General features: G+C 42.7%; 1 protein-coding gene across 3 annotated transcripts in view; it reads left to right on the plus strand.

The window, feature by feature from the left end:
- The first annotated feature begins 8,820 nt into the window (after positions 1 to 8,820).
- Positions 8,821 to 21,273, plus strand: part of HPSE (heparanase) — a 40,685-nt gene continuing 28,232 nt past the window's right edge. For 2 of the 3 annotated variants that reach the window (XM_025921779.2, XM_086704697.1), the window contains exon 1: positions 8,821 to 9,153. In XM_025921779.2, coding sequence (XP_025777564.1) covers positions 8,927 to 9,153 — 227 coding nt within the window. In that variant the 5' untranslated portion in view covers positions 8,821 to 8,926. The remainder of the gene's footprint in view (positions 9,154 to 21,273) is intronic. The other variant, XR_015250369.1, reaches the window with a different exon arrangement.

Here is a 21,273-nt window from a genome sequence, read left to right on the forward strand (position 1 = left end):
TTAAAAAAAATGAAAATTGCTTCTTACCTACTTCTGTGAGCAAAAATTTTTATCAAGAATTTGGAGGTAGAGGGATGGGCAAAACAGGTGAAGGGGAGTGGAGGTACGGGCTGCCAATTATGGAATGAATAAGTCACGGGGATAAAAGGTTCAGCCTGGGGAACATAGTCAGTGGTGCTCTAATAGCGTTGTATGGTGACAGGTGGTAGTCACTGTTGCGGTGAGCACAACATAACATATAGACTTGTCGGATCACTGCATTGTGCACCTGAAACTAATGTAACATTGTGTGTCAACTATATTTCAATAAAAATAGAATTTGAATTGGGACGCCTGGGTGGTTCAGTCCGTTAAGCAACCCACTTCAGCTCAGGTCATGATCTCACGCTTCATGAGTACAAGTCCCACATTGGGCTCTGTGCTCACAGCTCAGAGCCTGGAACCTGCTTCGGATTCTGTGTCTCTCTCTTTGCCCCTCCCCAGCTCACACTCTGTCTCTCTCTCTCTCTCAAAAATAAACATTAAAAAAATTTTTTTAAATAATTTGAAGAGATTATCATTTAAAATTTTTGATCAAGATGGGGAGAAGCCATTTGAAACACAACCGTGCATATTCAAAAGTTTTGTCCATGAAGTCAAACTCCAGTCTTTTGTTAAAAAAAATGGAAGAGACAGTATTTGCAAGTTGTATATAAATCAGATATTTAGCAAACATATGCTCTGTACTTATTTTTCTTACCGTAATTATATAACATCCAAAACAGAATGCATTTTTCACCAAGTGTATATATAGATTTCCTTCAGGGCATTCACTTTCCCCAGAATGCCCTGCAAATGCTGTAATTGTCTATGTATGTCAAGATGCGTACAAGGTCGGAAGACTGCACTATAGTGAAATGTCACCTCTGATGCCCCTCATACAATCTTCTTCACGGGTTTAGGTTTAGGCTTTTGGAAATGAAAGCTTTCTTTCCTTTCTCCTTCCTTTTCACCCCCAACCCCCAGCCCCCACAATGAGCCTGGCTGGCTACTTGTTCAAAAGAGAAGGCTAGAAAGAAAAAAAGGACATGGAAAGGTTGGTAAAAGGATGCAAATTTTCAGCTATAAGATGAATAAGGTCTGAGGATCTGATGTGACACATGGTGACTATAGTCAATAATGCTATATTGTATAATTAAAATTTGCTTAGAAAGTAGACCTTAAATGCCCCCCCCCCACACAAAGGTTAATATGTACAGTGATGGATGTGTTAATTAACTAGATGGGGGGATTTTTTCACAATGTGTACATATATCAAAAAACCACATAGTACACCATAAATATCTTACAGTTTTATTTGTCACTATACTTTAATAAAGCTGAAATTAAAAAAAAAAATTAAGGACATAGAGTAGTATCTAAAAAACAATGGTTCTTAAAATGTGATCCACAGTCCATGAAAGGTCCCAGACACTCTTGCAAGGTCAAAACTCTTTCCATAATAATATCAAGATGTTATTTGATCTTTTCATTTTCATTCTCTCATAAGAGTACAGTGCAATTTTCTAGAAGCTGCATATGTAATGTCATAACTGACTACAGATGTTGATATGAGAATCTAGTTGTCTTCTACTAAGCTAGGTAAGAGATTTGTAGAAATGTAAAACAATGCCACCCTTCACACTAATGTTCTTGTTTTAGAGAAAAGATAGCGATTTATCCTAAAAATGTTAGTTATATTAATATGAAATGTATTTATTATAGTTATTTTTAAATTAATTAATAAGTCTTTTTACTTGACCAGTTTTAATATATAGTACATTAAATATCACAGACATAACCTACAAAAAATTCTTTGGGATCTCAATAATTTTTTTTTAATTTTTTTTAAATGTTTTTATTTATTTTTCAGGCAGAGAGAGACAGAGCATGAATGGGGGAGGGGCAGAGAGAGAGGGAGACACAGAATCGGAAGCAGGCTCCAGGATCTGAGCCATCAGCCCAGAGCCGGACGCGGGGCTCAAACTCACGGACCTCGAGATCGTCACCTGAGCTGAAGTCGGACGCTTAAGGAACTGAGCCACCCAGGCGCCCCGGGATCTCAATAATTTTTAATAGCATAAAGGAGTCCTGAGAACAAAAATTTTGGAAACAACTGCCAAAGTTTTATTCTGCCATACATCTAATTTGGTGGAAAACTCTGCAACCATTGAAATAGAGCATGAAAACCTATTTACAGAATGAAAAGGTATCTTCTTTATTGTTAAGTGGGTATGATCCCATATTTAATTAAAATAGTGTTTGTGTGTGTATATGTATGTGTGTGTGTATCCACAGGAAAAACGTATGGAAGGATACATACCCATTAATGCTAATTATTTCTAGGCTGCAAGATTAGGGAGATACTTGTTTTCTTCTTTATTCCTTTTCTAAAAGTACTAGCTAAATTTTTTTTATTGTGGTAAAAAAAATCACATAAAATTCACCATTTCAACCGTCTTCAAGTGTACAGTCCAGTAGTGATATGGATATCCATGTTGCCGTGAACCAGATTTCCAGAACTTTTTCATCTTGCAAGTCTGAAACTCTGTACCCATTAAACAACTCCCAATTCCCCACTTACCCCAGCCCCTGGCAACCGCCATTTTACTTCCTGTCTCTATGAATTCGACTAACGTAGGAACCTCATATAAGTGGAATCATACAACTTATTTCACTTATCTTGCAAGGCTCATCTATGTTGTAACACTTGACAGGATTTCCTTCCTTTTTAAGACTCAGTAATGTTCCATTGTAAGTATATACGACATTTGTTTATATCATATTCACCCATCGGTGGACATTTGAGTTGCTTCTAGGTATACTAATTTTTAAGAAAGAACACAGATTCACTTCATAAACAGAAACAAAACAAAGCCATTTCCATTTTGGGAAAAGACAACACACACTTCCTCCTAACGCACAGGTAACTGAGATGCCACAAGCATTACATACCTATTGCCCTGCTGCAATAATTGTTTGCCCACAGTCAGTCTTCTTTCACCCAAACCCGTACCCACTTCCCTTCTCCTGCTGAGCTAATGTTGAAGCAAATCCCAAACACCACATCAGTGTACCCACAAACACTTCAGCCTAGATCTCTAAAAGATAAGGAATCTTGAAAAATAGCCACAATGCCATTATCCCACCTTAAGAAAATTAACAATAACTTGTTTGATGTCATTAACTATCCAGTCCATGTTTCCCCAATTGCCTCATAAATTTTTAAATAAAGTTTATTTGTCTAAGTTGAAATTATAATAAGGTTATTTCTAGCATTAAAAAATTTTTTCAGATGTTTATTCATTTTTGAAAGAAAGAGACAGACAGTGTGAGCAGGGAAGGAGCAGAGAGAAAGGGACACACAGAATCCAAAGCAGGCTCCAGGCTCTGAGCTGTCAGCACAGAGCCCGATGTGGGGCTTAAACTCACAAACCATGAGATCATGACCTGAGCCAAAGTCAGAGGCTTAACCAACTGAGCCACCCAGGTGCCCCTCTAGCATTTTTGAGTAAGTACTTTAATATGAGTTTTTCCTTCAGAAGTAAATGCACATTTGGTCAGCTTACATCTGAAGAACATCAGATCAAGGATAGAGATTTGTCTCCATCAGCACACCTAATGATTTCCCACCTGTTTCAAAGAAGCAAGTGAATGAGACCATGTTTCTCATGCATAGTATTTTCCATTTTCTTTTCATTTTATTAACTAAGGACAAAGCCTTATGCAATATTCAAGTAATTGCAGAATCGTGCCTGAACCAACTGTTCAATAAAAGTTGTAGAAGCAATTGTCTGCCCAACTCATTGACCAATCAACATGCACTTCTGCTGGATGTAAACAGTAGCTCTTATAAGGCTTCAGTCACTCCCGCTAAATTGCTTCCACTGCAAGGACTATTTCCTATATGCCTCATCTTCCTGATTAACTGGAGCCAACAAAGCAGGAAATACTTTCAGCTCTCTTCAGAGCACTCCTTTCTTTTTGTTTTTTAAGTTTTTAACATTTTAATTCTAGTATAGTTAACATACAGTATTATATTAGTTTCAGGTGTACAATATAGTGATTCAACAATTCTGTACATCATTACTCAGGGCTCATCATGATAAGTGTACTCTTAATCCCCATCATCTATTTCACCCATCTGCCCACCCACCTTCCCCTCCGGTAACCATCAGTTTATTCTCAATAGTTAAGAGTCTGTTTCTTGGTTTGTGTCTCTCTCACTCTTTTTCGTTGTTGTTGCTGTTGTTTGTTTGTTTTGTTTCTTAAACTTCACATAAGAATCTGTTTCTTAAATTTCACATATGAGTGAAATCGTATGGTATTTGTCTTTCTGTGACTGACTTATTTTGCTTAGCATTATACTAACTCCATTTGTGTTGTTGCAAATGACAAGAGTTCATTCTTTTTTATGGCTGAATAATATTCCATTGTATATATGTACCACATCTTCTTTATCCATTCAGTTATCAATGGACACTTGGGCTATTTTATAATTTGGCTATTTTAAATGATGTTGCAATAAACATAAGGGTGCATATATCCTTTTGCACTAGTGTTTGTGTAGTCTTTGGGTAAATACCCAGTAGCATAGCAGTTATTTCTTGAGGGAGCCCAAAACTACCTAGCTGCCTGGTCAAAAGTGAAGAACAGAATAGAGAGTCTTGCCTACATATATTAGGATAGGACATCTCCTCCCTATGTCCCCACCCCAACCACTTCCCTATTTCCAATGCATTTCCTGGAACTCTCCCTTCTCTGCCCCATGTTTATATTGTTTACACCATTTACCAAGCCTGGGAGTAACAACAAATAACATCCCGCTTAATTCACATTATTGTGCCTTTTTGGCATGAGTCTAATTAATAAGGTCTCCAGGGCCTTCATCATCGCAGAGACAGGTGACCAGAATTGGGCAGTCAGCTCTTCTCTGGGGACTTTTGAATAATCTTTCAGCCTACACCATAATAACCCACCTGGCTATTGTGTGTGTGTGACCCCTGGAACTTAGGAGTCCTTATTCTAGGGACATTCCTGCTTTCTCTGGCACACTCCGGCTTACTTACTGGTTCCAAGTAGCCACTTTCCTACAGAGAAATATATATCTATAGGGTATACATATGGACATTAACTTAATAGAAGAGAATGTAAGCTTACTGCTACTTAGCTGAGTGCTTGGCACATGGTAGGCACCCAACAGATATTTGATTAGATGAATAGACAAATACATGAAAGCACCTTGAAGAACAAACAGCGTGCACCAAATACGTGTTAATGTCCTTCTTTCCAGCCCCTACCACACATTTGCTTGGAGTTTCTCCTTGTTTCAGAGTATAGTTCAATAACCAGAAAATTTAAACAAAAACTTAAATTTAGTAAGTCTAACCCAATAACTCAAACGATATAGCTTATGTGAACAATTTACACAGCCTAGAGAGAACAAAATATGCTTCAGAAATTGCCCCTACTCAGGGATTTCTACGCTAGAAAACTCTTAGTTTTCTAGATAGACAAGTGAAGAGATTATTCTTTTCTGAAGATGCCCTGAAACCAGCCTATTGCCTTATGAGTGTTTATAGTTATTGACCATGTAAACCTTGTGTGAGTCCCTAAAAACCCAATGCCACTAGAGAAAGTCAGTCCAAAGACCACATGGAAATGATACCACTTTATAATTATTAAATAATCCATACGAACTGTCCTAGTTCATTTGAAGATTTTTATTTCTTTTTTTAAATATTTATTTATTTTTGAGAGAGAGATAGAGCATGAGCAGATGAGGGGCAGACAAAGAGGGAGACATGGAATCCGAAGCAGGCTCTAGGCTCTGAGCTGTCAGCACAGAGCCCGACACAGGGCTTGAACCCACGACCCATGAGATCATGACCTGAGCTGAAGTCGGACACTTGACTGACTTCAAGTGTCCTTGAAGACACTTGAGCCACCCAGCCGGCCCTGAGATTTTTATTTCTAGATCATTATCATCACATAATTTGTGAGTCACCAAATCTGTGCGACATAGTGGAAAAACTCTGGACTTGGAATCAGAAACCTGGGTCTAAATCTACTTCACAAGTTTATTGTCAAGATCAAATGAAGTGGGGCACCTGGGTGGCTCAGCCGGTTAAGCATCCGACTTCAGCTCCGGTCATGATTTCGTGGTTCGTGAGTTTGAGCCCCACGTGCTGACAGCTCAGAGCCTGGATCCTCCTTCAGATTCTGTCTCCCTCTCTCTGCCCCTCTCCTGTTTGTGCTCTCTCTCTCTCAAAAATAAATCAACATTAAAAAAAAAAGATTACATGGAGTAATAATAAAAACATATCTGTCCAACACCTACTTCATATTGTATACAGAGCTAGAAGTGTTACATATATTAAGTAAATTCTCAAAAAAAAGCATTGTGAAATATGCATTATTATTCCCACTTTACCGATGAGGAAATTGAGGCTCTGGGAGTTTGAAAAAGTGACCCAGCCTTTCAAGCTGCAGGTCTAGGATGCATGTAGAAGGGCTCTAGCTAGGATGTATATAAGCTGGAAGTTGCCATAAAAATGTAAGGTATCCAAGGGGCGCCTGGGTGGCGCAGTCAGTTAAGCGTCCGACTTCAGCCAGGTCACGATCTCGCGGTCCGTGAGTTTGAGCCCCGCGTCAGGCTGTGGGCTGATGGCTCAGAGCCTGGAGCCTGCTTCCGATTCTGTGTCTCCCTCTCTCTCTGCCCCTCCCCCATTCATGCTCTGTCTCTCTCTGTCCCAAAAAAAATAAATAAAACGTTGAAAAAAAAAAAAGTAAGGTATCCAATGACAAAGTGTCTCTGAAATGATAATTTCTATTAATTTCGCTGCATATTCCCTCCCTGCTATGCGCCTATGTAGTCCTTTCCTCTGGCATAATGGATCAAACTAACTTAGATCCAGGAGCCAGAAACTCATGTCATCTACAACACAGACCATCACGCGTGCAAGTTGCTCTCCTTTGCTTCCTCATTTATGTTTTCTCAGTTTCTGTATTAGTAACTTGTATGTCAACTGCATTGGTCCACATCTCAGGATGTCACGAGGACTCACTGTTTAGAAAACTGGCAATGATCCACTTTTCGAATCACCCAAATATTCCAAAGAAACTGTTGTGACGTTTGCCCTTTGGGATGGCATGTAGGGTCAATGTCGTGGCAAGGCAGAGAAAGAGCCAAGGTATCTGCTTTTCCACTTGCATGTGATGTCCTGGTAACTTGGTTTATGTATGAATTTTTTTCTTATGTATAGTTGCAGGATATAAATTTCATTCAAGTTGCAAAGTAGTAAATGATACACACAATTCTGAAACCGTCACCTTCCTCAACTAACTATATAGTTAAATTTAAGTTCCCTAATATACACATCTATGCAAATTAGATATACATTTTAAAAGAATCCGTTTTTATTTACCTATTTTTTAAAGTAAGCTTTTCACCCACCATGGGGTTTGAACTCGTAATCTTGAGATCAAGAAACAGTTGCATGCTCTACCGAACGAGCCAGCCGGGTGCCCCCAATCCATTTTTATTGATTGCTTTATAGGTGGTGCAATCTCAGTAGAAAATTCTAAGGGTTTTGGTGTCACTCACTTGTTAACTCAACAAATATTTATTGGAAGCCCGCTAAGTGCCAAGCACAAAGTCATGAGGTTTAGTGAGTGCGATGGACAAGACAAACCCCATCTCTGCTTTCATGGAGTCTGTAATGTAGCAGATGAGCCCAATATGGGAGCAATAGTCACAATACTAGCAAATGTGGTAAGTTCTAGCCAATTCGGGGTGCGGTGAGAGTGTGTCATGGGGACATTCAGCTGCCTGGAGGTTCAGGCATAGCTTCTTTGAGGAAGTTATGTTTCAGCTGAGACAGGCTGCCATTTGCTAGGGGTTTGTGTAACTTTCTTCACATCCCAATTTGACACTTGGACAGAGCCCGGGCCCTCATGTGTAAACGGGGCATAAAGTGCACTTGGCAGAGTTGTGGGAATGAAGAGAATACAAGTAAAGCACTTCTTAGGGCATCTGGCCTAGAGTAAGCCCTAAGTGCGAGGTGCTAGTGACCCTTATTTATCAGTGTAAGGCACCAGGGGAAAACTGAAGGAGTTTGCCCAACAGCTAAAGATAAATGTACAGAGGGGGAATTTGGCATTGGCTCCAAATTCAAGAGACAGTCACTACCCCGGACTTGTCTGGAGGCTTCACGGCCTGAGTTTCAGATGCTGGAGCACCTGACACGTTAAGGCTCTGCCCAGCACTGTTTCCATGGTTAAATTGGTGAGGAATTTTTGAGGGTTGATCTCTTTCTAGCTGTAGGTGAGCCGACGCCCAGGTCAGATTTTTTCACGTAAAAGTAATACGCCTGGGAAACAGCTCTCTGGTCAAAGGACACACGGTTAATCAAGTGACAAGCAAGTGTTGCTGAGCCAGATGCGAGGGGGAGTGACGAAGGCTCAACTGGAGGTTTTAGCTGAGGGTCAGAAGACCCGGCGCCACCCCGATGACGCCTGGAAGTGGGGCACGTGGGCCACGACCCTGCGCTCCGGGGTTCGGGATGCCCAGCGCTGGTCCGCGAGCGCTCCCCCCCCCAGGCCTCCTGGACGCACGTATCCGGCCACGTCCGCACCCTCCGAGCGCGAGTGGGTGATTTCGAAAGTGGGCGTGACCGGCCCCGAGGGGAAAGCGTGCTAGGAAGTGGGAGTGAGCGGGGGAGGCGGGGCGGCGAGAAGAGGGAGCCGGGGGAGGGATGCAGGGCAGGAGTGGGAGGGTTGCAGGGCGCGGTGGGAGGGGTGAGGCGCGAGGGAGAAAAGGGCGCTGTGGCGCGGCGGGAGGAAGTGCGCCAGGTCCCGGCTCCCGCTGCGAGGCGCCCCGCGGGTGGGCCGGCCAGGTGAGCCTGAGATGCCGCTGCGCTGGAAGCCGGGGCCGCCGCTGCCGCAGCTGCTGCTGCTCCTGGGGCCGCTCGGCCCCTTCTCCCCGCGCGCCCCGATGGGACTCGCGCAGGCGGACGCCGCCGCGGAGCTGGACTTCTCCACCGAGCGGCCGGTGCACCTGGTGAGCCCCGCCTTCCTGTCCTTCACCATCGACGCCAACCTGGCCACGGACCCGCGGTTCCTCACCTTCCTGGGGTAAGCGCCGGCCTCTGCCTGTCCCTGGGTCCTGTCTTCCTGACAGCCATGCCCGGGAACCTTGATCTCTCTGTCTCTGCATCTCTCCTTCCATCCCGCCTTTCCTCCCTCCCTCTCCTGTGACAGCCGCCCCCAAACCGCTCGTTCCCGCCTGCATTCATTCAGCGAGTGCTGCCTGAGCGCCAACTGAGGGCCAGGTATTACGGGGAAATTTGGAAAAGAAACTTGCCACCTGCCCCAGAAACACTTCTGGAGGAGGGGACTCGGGCAGTGTACCTGGAGCCTGTGAGCCCTTGAATTTGCAGCACAGTGTAGGACAGGTAAGATTGTGGACCAGGCGTCCTTCGCTTAAACTCTGTTAGGAAGGTTAAAAGGAAAAAAGAAAAAGAAAAGAAGTCAGATGTTGAAAGTCTCAAAGAAGAGTAAGTGTGTGTGCTGTGTGTGTGTATGTGTGTGTAAAATATAATTTTATATATTTTAAAATAAACTTTCAAAGAGCAGTTTTAGGTTCACAGCAAAGTTGAGCACAAGGTACAGAGATTTCCAGGATTACACTATATTTTTTTAAAAATATTAGAGGCACCTGTGTGGCTCAGTTGGTTAAGCCTCCGACTCTTGGTTTGGGCTCAGGTCATGATCTCACGGTTTCATGAGTTCAAGCCCCTTATGGGGCTCTGTGCTGACTGCAGAGCCTGCTTGGGATTCTCTCTCCCCCCCACTCTCTCTGTCCCTCCCCGACTTTCACTGCCTCTGTCTCTCTCAAAATAAAGAAATAAACTTAAAAAAAAAAATCTAAATATTAAGTAAAGGAGACCTAGGAGACTATTGCAGTGACTTACAGAGCCTTAATAAAAAGATATTTTTCCAACACGAGACTGCAAAATCAGCTGTAATTTTTTTTCTCCCCTGAAAGAGACAAACTGGTGCATGTTCACTGCCCCCGCCTCCTAAATGCAGGCTGATCCCAGGACAGGGAGCTTCAGGGACAGTCCCAGGTCATCTAGGCCACTCATCTAGATCATGAGAGCCTCCAGAGATAGCCACACCTCAGCCAACACACACAGCTGGGAATCTCATCATTGCCAAACACCCACACCCTGTCCTTTCTGTGCCCACTCTGTCAGCTGAACTGCCATTGCTAATTTCAGTCATTTGTTCTGTCCATAAAAGCAGGTAGCCTAATGGTTAAGAGATTGGCAGTCTGACTACACTAACTTGATTCCCATCTCTGCCAGAGTTGGGTGGCTTGCTCGTTACAGGTTGCTTGGCAACCCCAAGCCTCAATTCCTTCACCTGTAGAATAGAACTTCTAAAGCCTTTTGGTGGGATTGTTCTGAGGACTTCATGAGACAATATAGAAGTACTTAGCACAGTGTTTGACACACAGTGTTCAAAATTTAAGCTCATTGCTTCTTGGACAATGAGGAGTATTGCTAACCACTCACCAGTTCTCTGTGTGTTTCTTTCCATCAGAGTTAACCTCCATGTTTCCCTGGGGTAGCAGAGGGAGAATTTCCTGGTGGAGAGGAACCCCCATGTTTTGCCCTTCCCCTTGGGAATAGGAAGCTGAATACCACACAGCAGGTCGTTGGAGACAGATTACTCTGCAGAAATGCTGAACTACAGGGCCCCATGTGTGAGCACCTCAGGCTAGCTTGGGAAGTGGTGGGGGGGTGATGATAGGAAAAGAGAGGGTGTTGGGGGTGCCTTGCTAAAAACAGAGGCACTGACTAAACCACTTTCCTGAAACGGGAGAACTCAAGTCCTGTGCTGCTGCTGCAGCTAGCCTGTGCCCACCCCTCCCCAAGGAAGGGCATCTGGGGATTCTTCCTGGAGAAACACGTCCAAAGGAAAAAACCTACAGCATGACTTTTAGGGTCCAGGCCTGATGGCCCTGCAGTCAAGCTAACACATGGACTAGCTCCATCCTCATCCTCCCAACCCCCAACACACACAGAATTTCCAGTCTGCAGTTCAGCAAGGGTGATACCTTTGTCTTGTGTCTCCCATAGCGCTCTTTCTTCCCTGTTGGCCCCACCTTTTGGTTGAAAGCTGGAGGATAATGAAAACCAAAAGACTATATTGTGCAGTAGATAAAACTCCGTGTATTCCTGCTCATACGGGCTCCTGACCACACCAGTCCACTCCCTTGGCAGCGGCTGTCTTCATGCCTGCTCCTCAGGGGCATCTGCAAGCCCTTCCATACTATTCCCAGCGAGATCTGAAAAGACTGAGGCTCAGATAAGCAGGAGCTCCCTCCCTCTCGCTCTCAGCTAAGACCTAGCTTCTGAATGAGGGTCTGAGAGTCCCTCTCGCCAGGGTGGTTAGCACAGTGCCCAAAGTGACCTGGCCATCTCAGAAGGCAACACTAAGCTTAATAGCTGTGAGATGGGTGTTGTTCTGGTACCGTTCCTCAAAGGGGAAGCCGCTCAGGCAAAGATGGCAACGGCTGAGCAGAGGAAAGCTCAAGTAATAAGGAGAGGGTAATTAAAATAATTGAGCCTTTGTCATATGCCAGGCCCCATTCGTAGCATTTCCTAGGTGTTAATGCATTTATTCCTTCCTACAAAACTATGAGGTCAGTGATATTATCATCTCCATTTTAAAAAATGAAGAGGGGCGCTGGGGTGGCTCGGTTGCATAAGCGTCTGACTTCGGCTCAGGTCATGATCTCACGGTTCGTGGGTGCGAGCCCCGCATCGGGCTCTGGGCTGACAGCTCAGAGCCTGGAGCCTGCTTCGGATTCTGTGTCTCCCTCTCTCTCTGCCCCTCCCCTGCTCACGCTCTGTCTCTCAATAATAAATAAACATTGAAAATTAAAAAAAAGAAAAGAAAAGAAAACATTGAGGTTTAGGGAAACTCTGTAACTGGCCCCTAGTCAGTCAGCTGTTCATGAAGGAGCAGAGTCTGGACCTAGATACTAATTGCAGGGACAAGATTATACAAAAACAAAGTAAGAAGTTTATATTTCTTAAAGCAGTAGGGTAGGGTATAGAGGAAAAAGATTGTCCAGAAACAAATTGAGGAGATTGATATAATGAAAAGAAGCACTGACCCGAGAGTAGGAGAATCAGGGCCCAAACCTCTGAGGTGCTTCAACAGAATCCTAAGCAAATTTAATCAGATGGCGTGGTCTGGTTTCCCATCACAGCAAACAGATGTGTTTTGTTTTGTTTTTCCACATTTGCAGTTAGGGAACATAGAGTGTGCAGAACTTAAGTGCCAATGATAGAACAATCTAGAATTGGAAAGGAACATCTTTTCAGTTTGCCTTCTTCCCAGAGGTAATCAAGAACCTGATCAAAAACTTCCTAAGCCGATGTGCAGAGCTCTGAACAGGCACTGACCCTCAAAGAAGGGAGTGTTGAGACCAGCACTGCTCAACAGATAGAACGTGAGCCTCATATGCAAACTACATGTGCAATTTAAAACTTTTTGGTGGGACGCCTGGGTGGCTCAGTCGGTTAAGCATACAACTTCGGCCCGGGTCATGATCTCACAGTTTGTGAGTTTGAGCATCAGGCTCTATGCTGATAGCTCAGAGCCTGGAGCCTGCTTTGGATTCTGTGTCTCCCTCTCTCTCTGCCCCTCCCCTGCTTGCTCTCTGTCTCTCTCTCTCTCAAAAATAAATAAAAACATTAAAAAAAAAAATAAAAACAAATTTTTTTTGGTAAGTCACGTTTAAAAGTAAAAGAAACAGGTGAAGTTAATTTTAATAATATATTTTATGTAACACAAAATATCCAAAGTTTATCATTTCAACATGTCATCAATATAAAAATATTAATGAGATCTCTTACGCTCCTTTTCACATCAGGTCTTCAAAATCTGGGGTCTATCTTATGCTCCTAGCACATCTCAATTCAGACTAGCCACATTTCAAATCCTAGCTACATTGGCTAGTGGTTACCATCTTGGCAATGAAGCCCACACTGCAAACAAGGTACAGACACAAGCACAGTCCTCTAACACGAGGTAAAAAAGGAGAGTGCGAGTCAGTGCTAGAGTTCGTAGGGACTACAGAGCGGGAAAGGTGGTGCTAAATGTCGACAGCAGTAATAATGCAGTTGTGCTTGCTTTTCATAAAGGTTTGCTTATTTTTTTCCAGCAAAGTTCATTCCTTTTTGCCAGTCTGATGAATAGTTATTAATAATGACTTTCAGTAATCAGATTCCTGCATCTTCATGGACAAAATTGCTTTTCTTATTTGGAAAGTCACTTATAATCAATGTCAGGTGCACATTTTGAAAACTGATGTTGGAAATAACCTCAGGCCCTCTGCGTGCCTATTGCTGAGAGAATGAACCACAGCCAGAGAAACAGAACTGAGGACAGTTACAAGCCATAGACTCACATTTCCTGACCCCCAAGAAGCACTCTCTCCCTGATTAAGTGCTCATTGTTCCCTTCTCTCCCAAACCTTTCATTGTGCTCTCTGGAGCCCTTTGCATAGTACCCCTGCTTTATCCTCCTCACAGACTATTCCCACCCTAGCTAAAACTTGGCTCTTCTCTGAAGACCCAAGTGGAGAAAGAGACGTGGCTACTTCCCTGAGGTAGCCCTTTGGGGTAGAAACTATGCATTCTCCAATATCGCAGCCCTTTTCCCATTCACCAATGTACCTTCTAGGTGATTGCCCACCATTTTGAATGTAGTTCAAATCCCTACTGGATTGTTACCTTGGGCAATAGCCTCCTTTTGTTCAGATTCCTTGTCTGTAAAAAGAGGATAATAATGATACCTACCTCTCTGGTTTGTTTCGGGATTGAGTAAAATATTTTATGCCAGGTGTCCAAAACACTGAGTTTGCACAAACCTAGTGCATGCTAGAGATGACGGTCATGACTCCAGTGTGAGGTACACTCCTCTATGTCTGGCTCTCATCCTATGCTCCTTATCACTGCGCTGTGCTTTATTCTGACTCATTCTCCTTATCGATGAAAGATTGGCACTGATTTCACAGTTTTCTCTCCCCTCCCACGTTCCACCGTCATCCTAGATGACTTCAAATGCACTTGCATAAACTGTCTCTCAATCTCTTCACACCCATGCTTCATAATACTCGTCACTCACTGTTATATTGGAACCAGCTTGTACTATCTTATGAAATGTGTGCAACTCTTCCCAATTCCACATTCACTGGCATCAATGCTGCCATCTTGAATCAGCCCTGGTGGGTATTTACACCACGGAAATTGGCAAGTGCTAAGAAACAGGGCACTTGCTATTAGGGAGCCAGCTTGCTAGCACACACCGCTTCACCCCATTTCAACCACTTCATGCCACGGCCATGCCTCTTTTCATCATTAAGAACATTTTAACATCTGAAGTCGTAAATGAAAATCTCCCATTCTTGGACCACACTCTTTACCCTCTTACATTTTCACTCTGTGGATCCACCACAACTATTTGTTACTTAACCTCCACTGGACAGCCTTTTCCTGTCTCTCCTTCTTCCACATCTCATTTGGGCTTCTTGGTTTGCCACATGAATCATTCTTGTGATAACATCCCCAAACTGCTGCTCCATGGTTCTTCCTGCCAAACCCAAACCTATAGCTCCGAACCTAGCTACAGTTTCCCTTTTCGGGGGAAGGTTTCCATGAAGTCTGGGGAGGAAAAATATTGCCTGATTATGAATTATAGTGCCTATTAATAAGCCACTTTTTTGTATTTGTCTTTGCCTGCTGTCTTAGTGTGCCTCCCTAAATAGCTGGGCTATCAGCTCTTGGGGCAGAGGGGAATGTCCCAGCCACATGGGTTGCCCTATAAATTCGTGGCCTCCAGACTTACTTGGCCCTAGGGCTACCCCTCAATTCTTCATTTCTCTGCCTCTGTCATTCTCCACGTCCTTACAACTCTGATCCCATTTCCACCTCATCACTTTTAACCCATGTATGACCACCTTTCTGTTTCCCAAAGAAAATGAAGTCACTGGACAAGAACTTCCTTTTCTTCTTGCCACCAAATCTGCATATATACCATGGCCACGTCTAGCTTTCTTCCTTTCTCTCTCCTCACGCCAGCGCTTCTAGCTCTGCTGTGTGCCCTGTAGCCTCCCCAAGGACTTTGCTCTATCAGTCATCTCTTCTCTTCTCCCCCATATTTAATCTCTCCCTTTTGACTGAGTCCTTCCCCACAGTGTAGAAAAATCTCAAGTCTTTCCTGTCTCAAACACCACCCTGTATGTATGCCTCTGCAGTAACTGCCCTCTTTCTCTCTTCCCCTTTGTGGCCTTCCTTACTGCCTGCCCACTCCTTCCTTGGTCCACCTTCACGATGTCCCTATCATAGTGTCATAAAATCAATGTCTCCAGTATCACAATGGCCTTTTGTTGCAAAATCCAATAAACACCTTTCAGTCTGTATCTTATTTGGTCTCAGTCATGGGTTTAATTTCTCAGTGTCCCCCACAATTCATACATTGAAGTCTTAACCCCGTATCCCAGCATGAGACCTTATTTGGAAATAGTGCCACTGAGGATATAATTAGTTAAGAACTAGTCGTACCAGAATGGAAGGGGCCCTAATCCATTATGACTGATGTCCTTGCAAGTAGAGGAAATCTGGAGACCGATATGCACACAGAGAGAGCACTGTGTGAAGACTGGAGTAAACGCTGCCACAGGGAAATCAGAAGCTGGGAGAGAACCTGGAACGGATCCTTCCCCGGTAACTTTAGAGGATGCATGGCCTTGCCAACACCTTGATTTCAGATTTCTAGCCTCCACATCTAAAAGAAAGTAAATTTATGGGGCGCCTGGATGGCTCAGTCGGTTAGGTGTCTGATTTCGGCTCAGGTCATGATCTCACAGTGCACGAGTTTGAGCCCCTCATCAGGCTCTGTGCTGACAGCTCAGAGTCTGGAGCCTGCTTCAGATTCTGTGTCTCCCTCTCTGTGTGCCCCTACCTGGCTTGTGCTCGGTCTTTCTCAGTCTCTCAAAAATGAATAAACGTTAAAAAAAATTTTTTTTTTTAAGAAAGTAAATTTCCCTGTGTAAGCCACTGGTTTGTGGTACTTTGTTACCGCATCCCGAGCAAAGTAATGGAGGCTCTTGGAAGCATTTGGCAAGGTTGACGATTGAAACTCTATGTTGCCTCCATTTCTGGGGGTTTCCCGTGCCTCTTTAACACTTCGTCTCTTTCTCTAGCTTGTCTCAAATGTTGGATATTCCTCAGGCCTCTGGCTTAGGCCTTCTTTTCACATCACGGAATCTCCTGAGTGGTCTCACCCACTTTCAGGGCTCGAATTCATGCAGTGGTATGCTGGGAAGTGTTTAGCAATTGGCTCTTGGGGACGAGGGGAAACTGATTTACGGTGTTTTGTGTTTTTGTTTTTGTTTTTCTTTTTTTCTGATTTCTGTGGTATATATACTCCCACCATGGCTGGTTTCAAACTGCCAAGAGTTTAACAACTTGTTCTCAAAATATAACAACTGGCTCTCACAGCTGGTATGAGCCAGTACGAGCTGGCTGCAGCATCTCTGCTTTTGTGTCAGAGACAAGCAGTTTATTTTTACACGTAAGGTAAGATAAAAATACCTGTAGTCTTTTCTTTCCCTTAACAAACTGCTCCCTAAATGGAATATCTGCGGCTGCTTTTATGTGTCCTTTTGTTATTTCCATACCGCTGTGGTGGTGGTAGAGGCCCCGCCCCCTTTTCTTTTTTCTGTCTGTGATAGAAACAGTGTATTTCTGATCAATTTTGTTTTTAGGACTCGTTTTGCAGCTGTTTAAAGTCTGGTTTTTGTCAGAGGACATCAGTCTTGTATTCTTAAAATAAGGAAATGTTCCCCTGCAAAGAAGATAGTGAAAAAGGTCTTTAATACAAACACTTTGCAACACGTGACTTCCTTTACTTGGCAGGAGCTATAGCACTGAGTTTCTATTGTGCTCAGAAAACAGTCTTTGTCTGGCTCTACTTGCCCTTTCACCAGGGAGCACTCGCTTATTCATTCACTTAACAAATATTTATTAAGCGCCAGCTGTGTGCCTTGCACTTATGTAGGTGCTAAGGAGATTCTGATGAGTCAGACAGATAAGAACTTACAGGGGTGGAGGGGAGACAGGTAGTAAACCAAGCAAATAAGTAAGTTAATTTCAGAAAGTGGTGAATCCTTTGAAGAACATTCAGGGCAATGTGACCGAGAGTGACCCGAGGTGGTATAGTCACTGTCTCTGGGAAGCAGGCTCTGGGACTCGGGCATCTGACACGGGCTGTGCACAGATATGTATCTTGAGGTACCATAGCTCCTTCTACATTGTGCTAGTTTTCCCTCCATTTCCCAGAGAGCACCAGTGTCTGGTATTGCTTGAGAATACCAGCTACATAACAAATCTAAATGAGCTTCCTCTATCATCCAATGCAATCAAAATGCCGAGGAATGAAATCAGTGCCTGGCCAAAGGCAGGGGAACAGAACCAGTCTCAAGAGACTCTGAGGAAGTACCTTATATCAGTTTTAGGGCTGTGTCTCTGCACCTGTGGGCTGGGGGTTACTAGTCACCGACATTTAGATCGAGGACTGTACATCCTGCACCTCGCCTAGATGTGTCCCTGAGCTCCTGTGACACATGGCCAAGGGCCAGATGGAAGTATGTTTTTTTTTGGTTTTCCTTTAGCATCTCAAATTCTACAAAACTGCGCCCCTTCCCCGCCCTCATGGCCATCTCCAGTCTATCACCTGTTCTTTATCTCAGCAAATATTACCATTTTCCAACATGCTTCCCAGGGGTAATCCTTGACTCTTCTGCAATATCCAATTAAACACCGAATCTAGTAGTTCTACCTCCACAGGTATCCTGAATGTATCCACCTCTCTCCATCCCCACTGCTGTTCTCTTACCTCAGCGCATCACTTTCAGTTTATATAAATGTGACCACAGTCTCAGTCCTTCTCTTCAGTTATTTACACTACAGCCTGAGATTCTTTTCTAAAATGGAAGGCTAGTGAGGCCATTCCACTGCTTTAAATCCTTCCATAGTTCCATATTGCCCTCACAGAAAATTGGATTCCAGGACATGGGGGCTCATAGTCCCTACATGGTACAGCCCTATCTGCCTCTCCAGTCTGTCCTCTCCCTGCTCTCAATCTGTAGGCTCTAACTACACCCATTAGCTCTTCAGCGGTGCCATATTCTCTTCTACCTCTGGTCTTTATGGACATTTCCCTACACCTGGAACACTTGCTTCAATCCCATCTATCTTTGATCTGGATTAGATTTATTCCTTTTGAATGTCTAACAGTGAAACTACTTCTCCTGAAAACCCCTAACCACACATGATCCCCAGCCCAAAGTCTGGGTTAGGATCCCCTTTGTATGTTCTCATAATACTGTTTTGGAATTGCCTACTTACTTGCTTATATATATATATATATATATATATATATATATATATACGTATATATATATGTATACATATACATATATATATGTATATATGTATGTATGTATATGTATATATGTATATATGTATACATGTATACATATACATGTATACATATGTATATATATATGTATATATATATACGTATATATATATGTATACATATACATATATATATATGTATATACGTATGTATGTATGTATATGTATATATGTATACATATGTATATATGTATGTATGTATATATATGTATATGTATGTGTGTATATATGTATATGTATATGCAAGATTGTAAATTATATGAGAGCTATCTCTGTTTTATTTGCTATTGTATCCCCAGAAACTAGCATAATGCCTGGCAGAGTGGGCCTGCCATGTATATTTATTGATTAATGAATGGATAGCTATGTGTCCCTTCACTAAATTTTGGTTTCTTCACCTCGTCTTAAAACAATAGAAACATATACACAAAACTACCTTGTATAAATTAAAATGTCATTTGCTTATTATGGAAAACTCATAAAATCAGAAAAGAGTCTACCATCCATCTCAGTACATAGTAATGACCCATTATCTCCTTCTATATATATTATTTTCATTGCTGAAATCACACAATGCAGTTTTTTTTTTAATTGTGGTAAAATATACCAAACATAAAACTTACCATTTAACCATTTTAAGTGTGTAACTCAGTGCCATTAAGTACATCCGCTGTTAGGGCACCTGGGTGGCTCAGTTGGTTAAGTGTCTGATTTCAGCTCAGGTCATGATCTCGTGGTTCTTGAGTTTAAGCCCCGCGTCGCGCTCTGTGGTGACAGCTCAGAGCCTGGAGCCTGCGTGGGATTCTGTGTCTCCCTCTCTCTCTGCCCCTCCCCTGCTTGCACTCTGTCTCTCTCTTTCTCAAAAATAAACATTAAAAAAGTTTTTTTTTAAAAGTATATCCACTGTTGTGCAACCATTACCATCACCCATCTTCAAACTTTATCTTCCCAAACTAAAACTCTGTGCCCGTCAAATAACAGTGCTCTCTTCCCCTCCCTACAGCTTTTTTTATTGGGGTTTGTAGCAAAGTGGAAGTGGGTTTCTTCTGATCCTGACATAGTCCAAGTTAGCATTTCCGTTTATTTTCAAGTGGTTTGAGGATTTCATGGCAGAGGCCATCCTTCCTGGTGTTCTTTGGTGCCAACAGATGTCTCCGTCAGTGCCAAATCCCAGGCTGATAACATTTTGGAAGCCTCACTTTGTGCTGCATTTCCTCATTCTAGGATCTACGACATATTTAGGCACCCATGAAAATATTCTAAGTTTTTTTTTTAAGATTTATTTGTTTATTTTTGAGAGAGAAAGCTCGAGCAGGGGAGGGGCAGAGATGAAGAGGGGGAGAATACCAAGCAGGCTCTGTGCTGACAGCCCCAATGTGGGGCTCAAACTCACAAACTCGAGATCATGACCTAAGCAAAGTCTGATGCTTAACCAACTGAGCCACCTAGGAGCTCCTCTAAGTTCTTTTAAGATCCACAGAAAATGAACTTTTAGGTCGAAGAAAATATTTTAATACAATAGTGTCTGTCTTTATAGAAATATCATCATAAAATATAATTTTCAGTATTTTTTAATGGAGGAATTGGACCATGAAGGCAAAAGTGCCTGTAGTACAGTAAAAATGGTGAGGAGGAATCACTGAAGTTTTTAATGCAGGAGACTTATCCTTTGGTCTATTTCCATCTTTGAATTTCTCTTACCTAAGCATAAATAAAGATATCTTTAAAAAAATTATTTATTTTGAGAAGGAGAGACAGCGAGCAGGGGAGAGGCAGAGAGAGAGGGAGAGAGAGAATCCCAAGCAGGCTCTGTGCTCTTAGCACAGAGGCCAATATGGGGCTCAAACTCATGAACCGTGAGATCATGACCTGAGCCAAAACCAAGAGTCGGGTGCTTAACTGACTGAGCCACCCAGACATCCCTGAAGACATCTTTGAAACATTTTACATAGCAGTGTATATAGTTAAGCAATATCCTAAAATTTTAGATTTAAAAAAATTTAAATTTTAGGTAAGGTCTCTATTTATTAGGATGTTAAGAGGTATTGTCAATTAGTCCTCCTAGAATGATTTTCCAATTTGAAAGAACCTACATGTAAGTTAATTAATTGGACCATTCCAAAGAACTACACAGCATTGGTTTTATGTGTTTTAAGAGAATTCAGAGCACAGTGTGGCCATAATCACATGTATGAGACTTCAGAAATGTATGGCAACCATCCCTGTTATCTGGCTCTCCTATTTTCTTAATTTTGTTTAAATATTCATGACATGTTCACCTTTCTGAGAGAAAGGATTATAAATCATTCTACTTCCACTCTATAGCATTTGGTACCATCTGAGCACATACTAGGCACCTATCAGGAGCATTTTTGACTTGATGAGATATGCATTTATAATTGCTTGAATTGAAGGGGTGCCAGGGTGGCTCAGTCAGTTGAGTATCTGACTTCGGCTCAGGTCATGATCTCACGGTTGGTGGGTTCAAGCCCCGAGTCAGGCTTTGTGCTGACAGCTTGGAGCCTGGAGCCTGCTTTGGATTATGTGTCTCCCTCTATCTCTGCCCCTCCCCTGCTCACACTCTGTCTGTCTCTCAATAAATAAATAAATACATAATAAATAAATAAAAATAAAAAAGAATTGCTCAAATTGGAGTTGTTGATGATAGGAATTAGAATCTTATCTATCTAAT

Source organism: Puma concolor, chromosome B1 (assembly GCF_028749965.1).
Source record: "Puma concolor isolate L17-30 chromosome B1, mPumCon1.1.hap2, whole genome shotgun sequence".
Classification (NCBI taxonomy): Eukaryota; Metazoa; Chordata; class Mammalia; order Carnivora; family Felidae; genus Puma; species Puma concolor.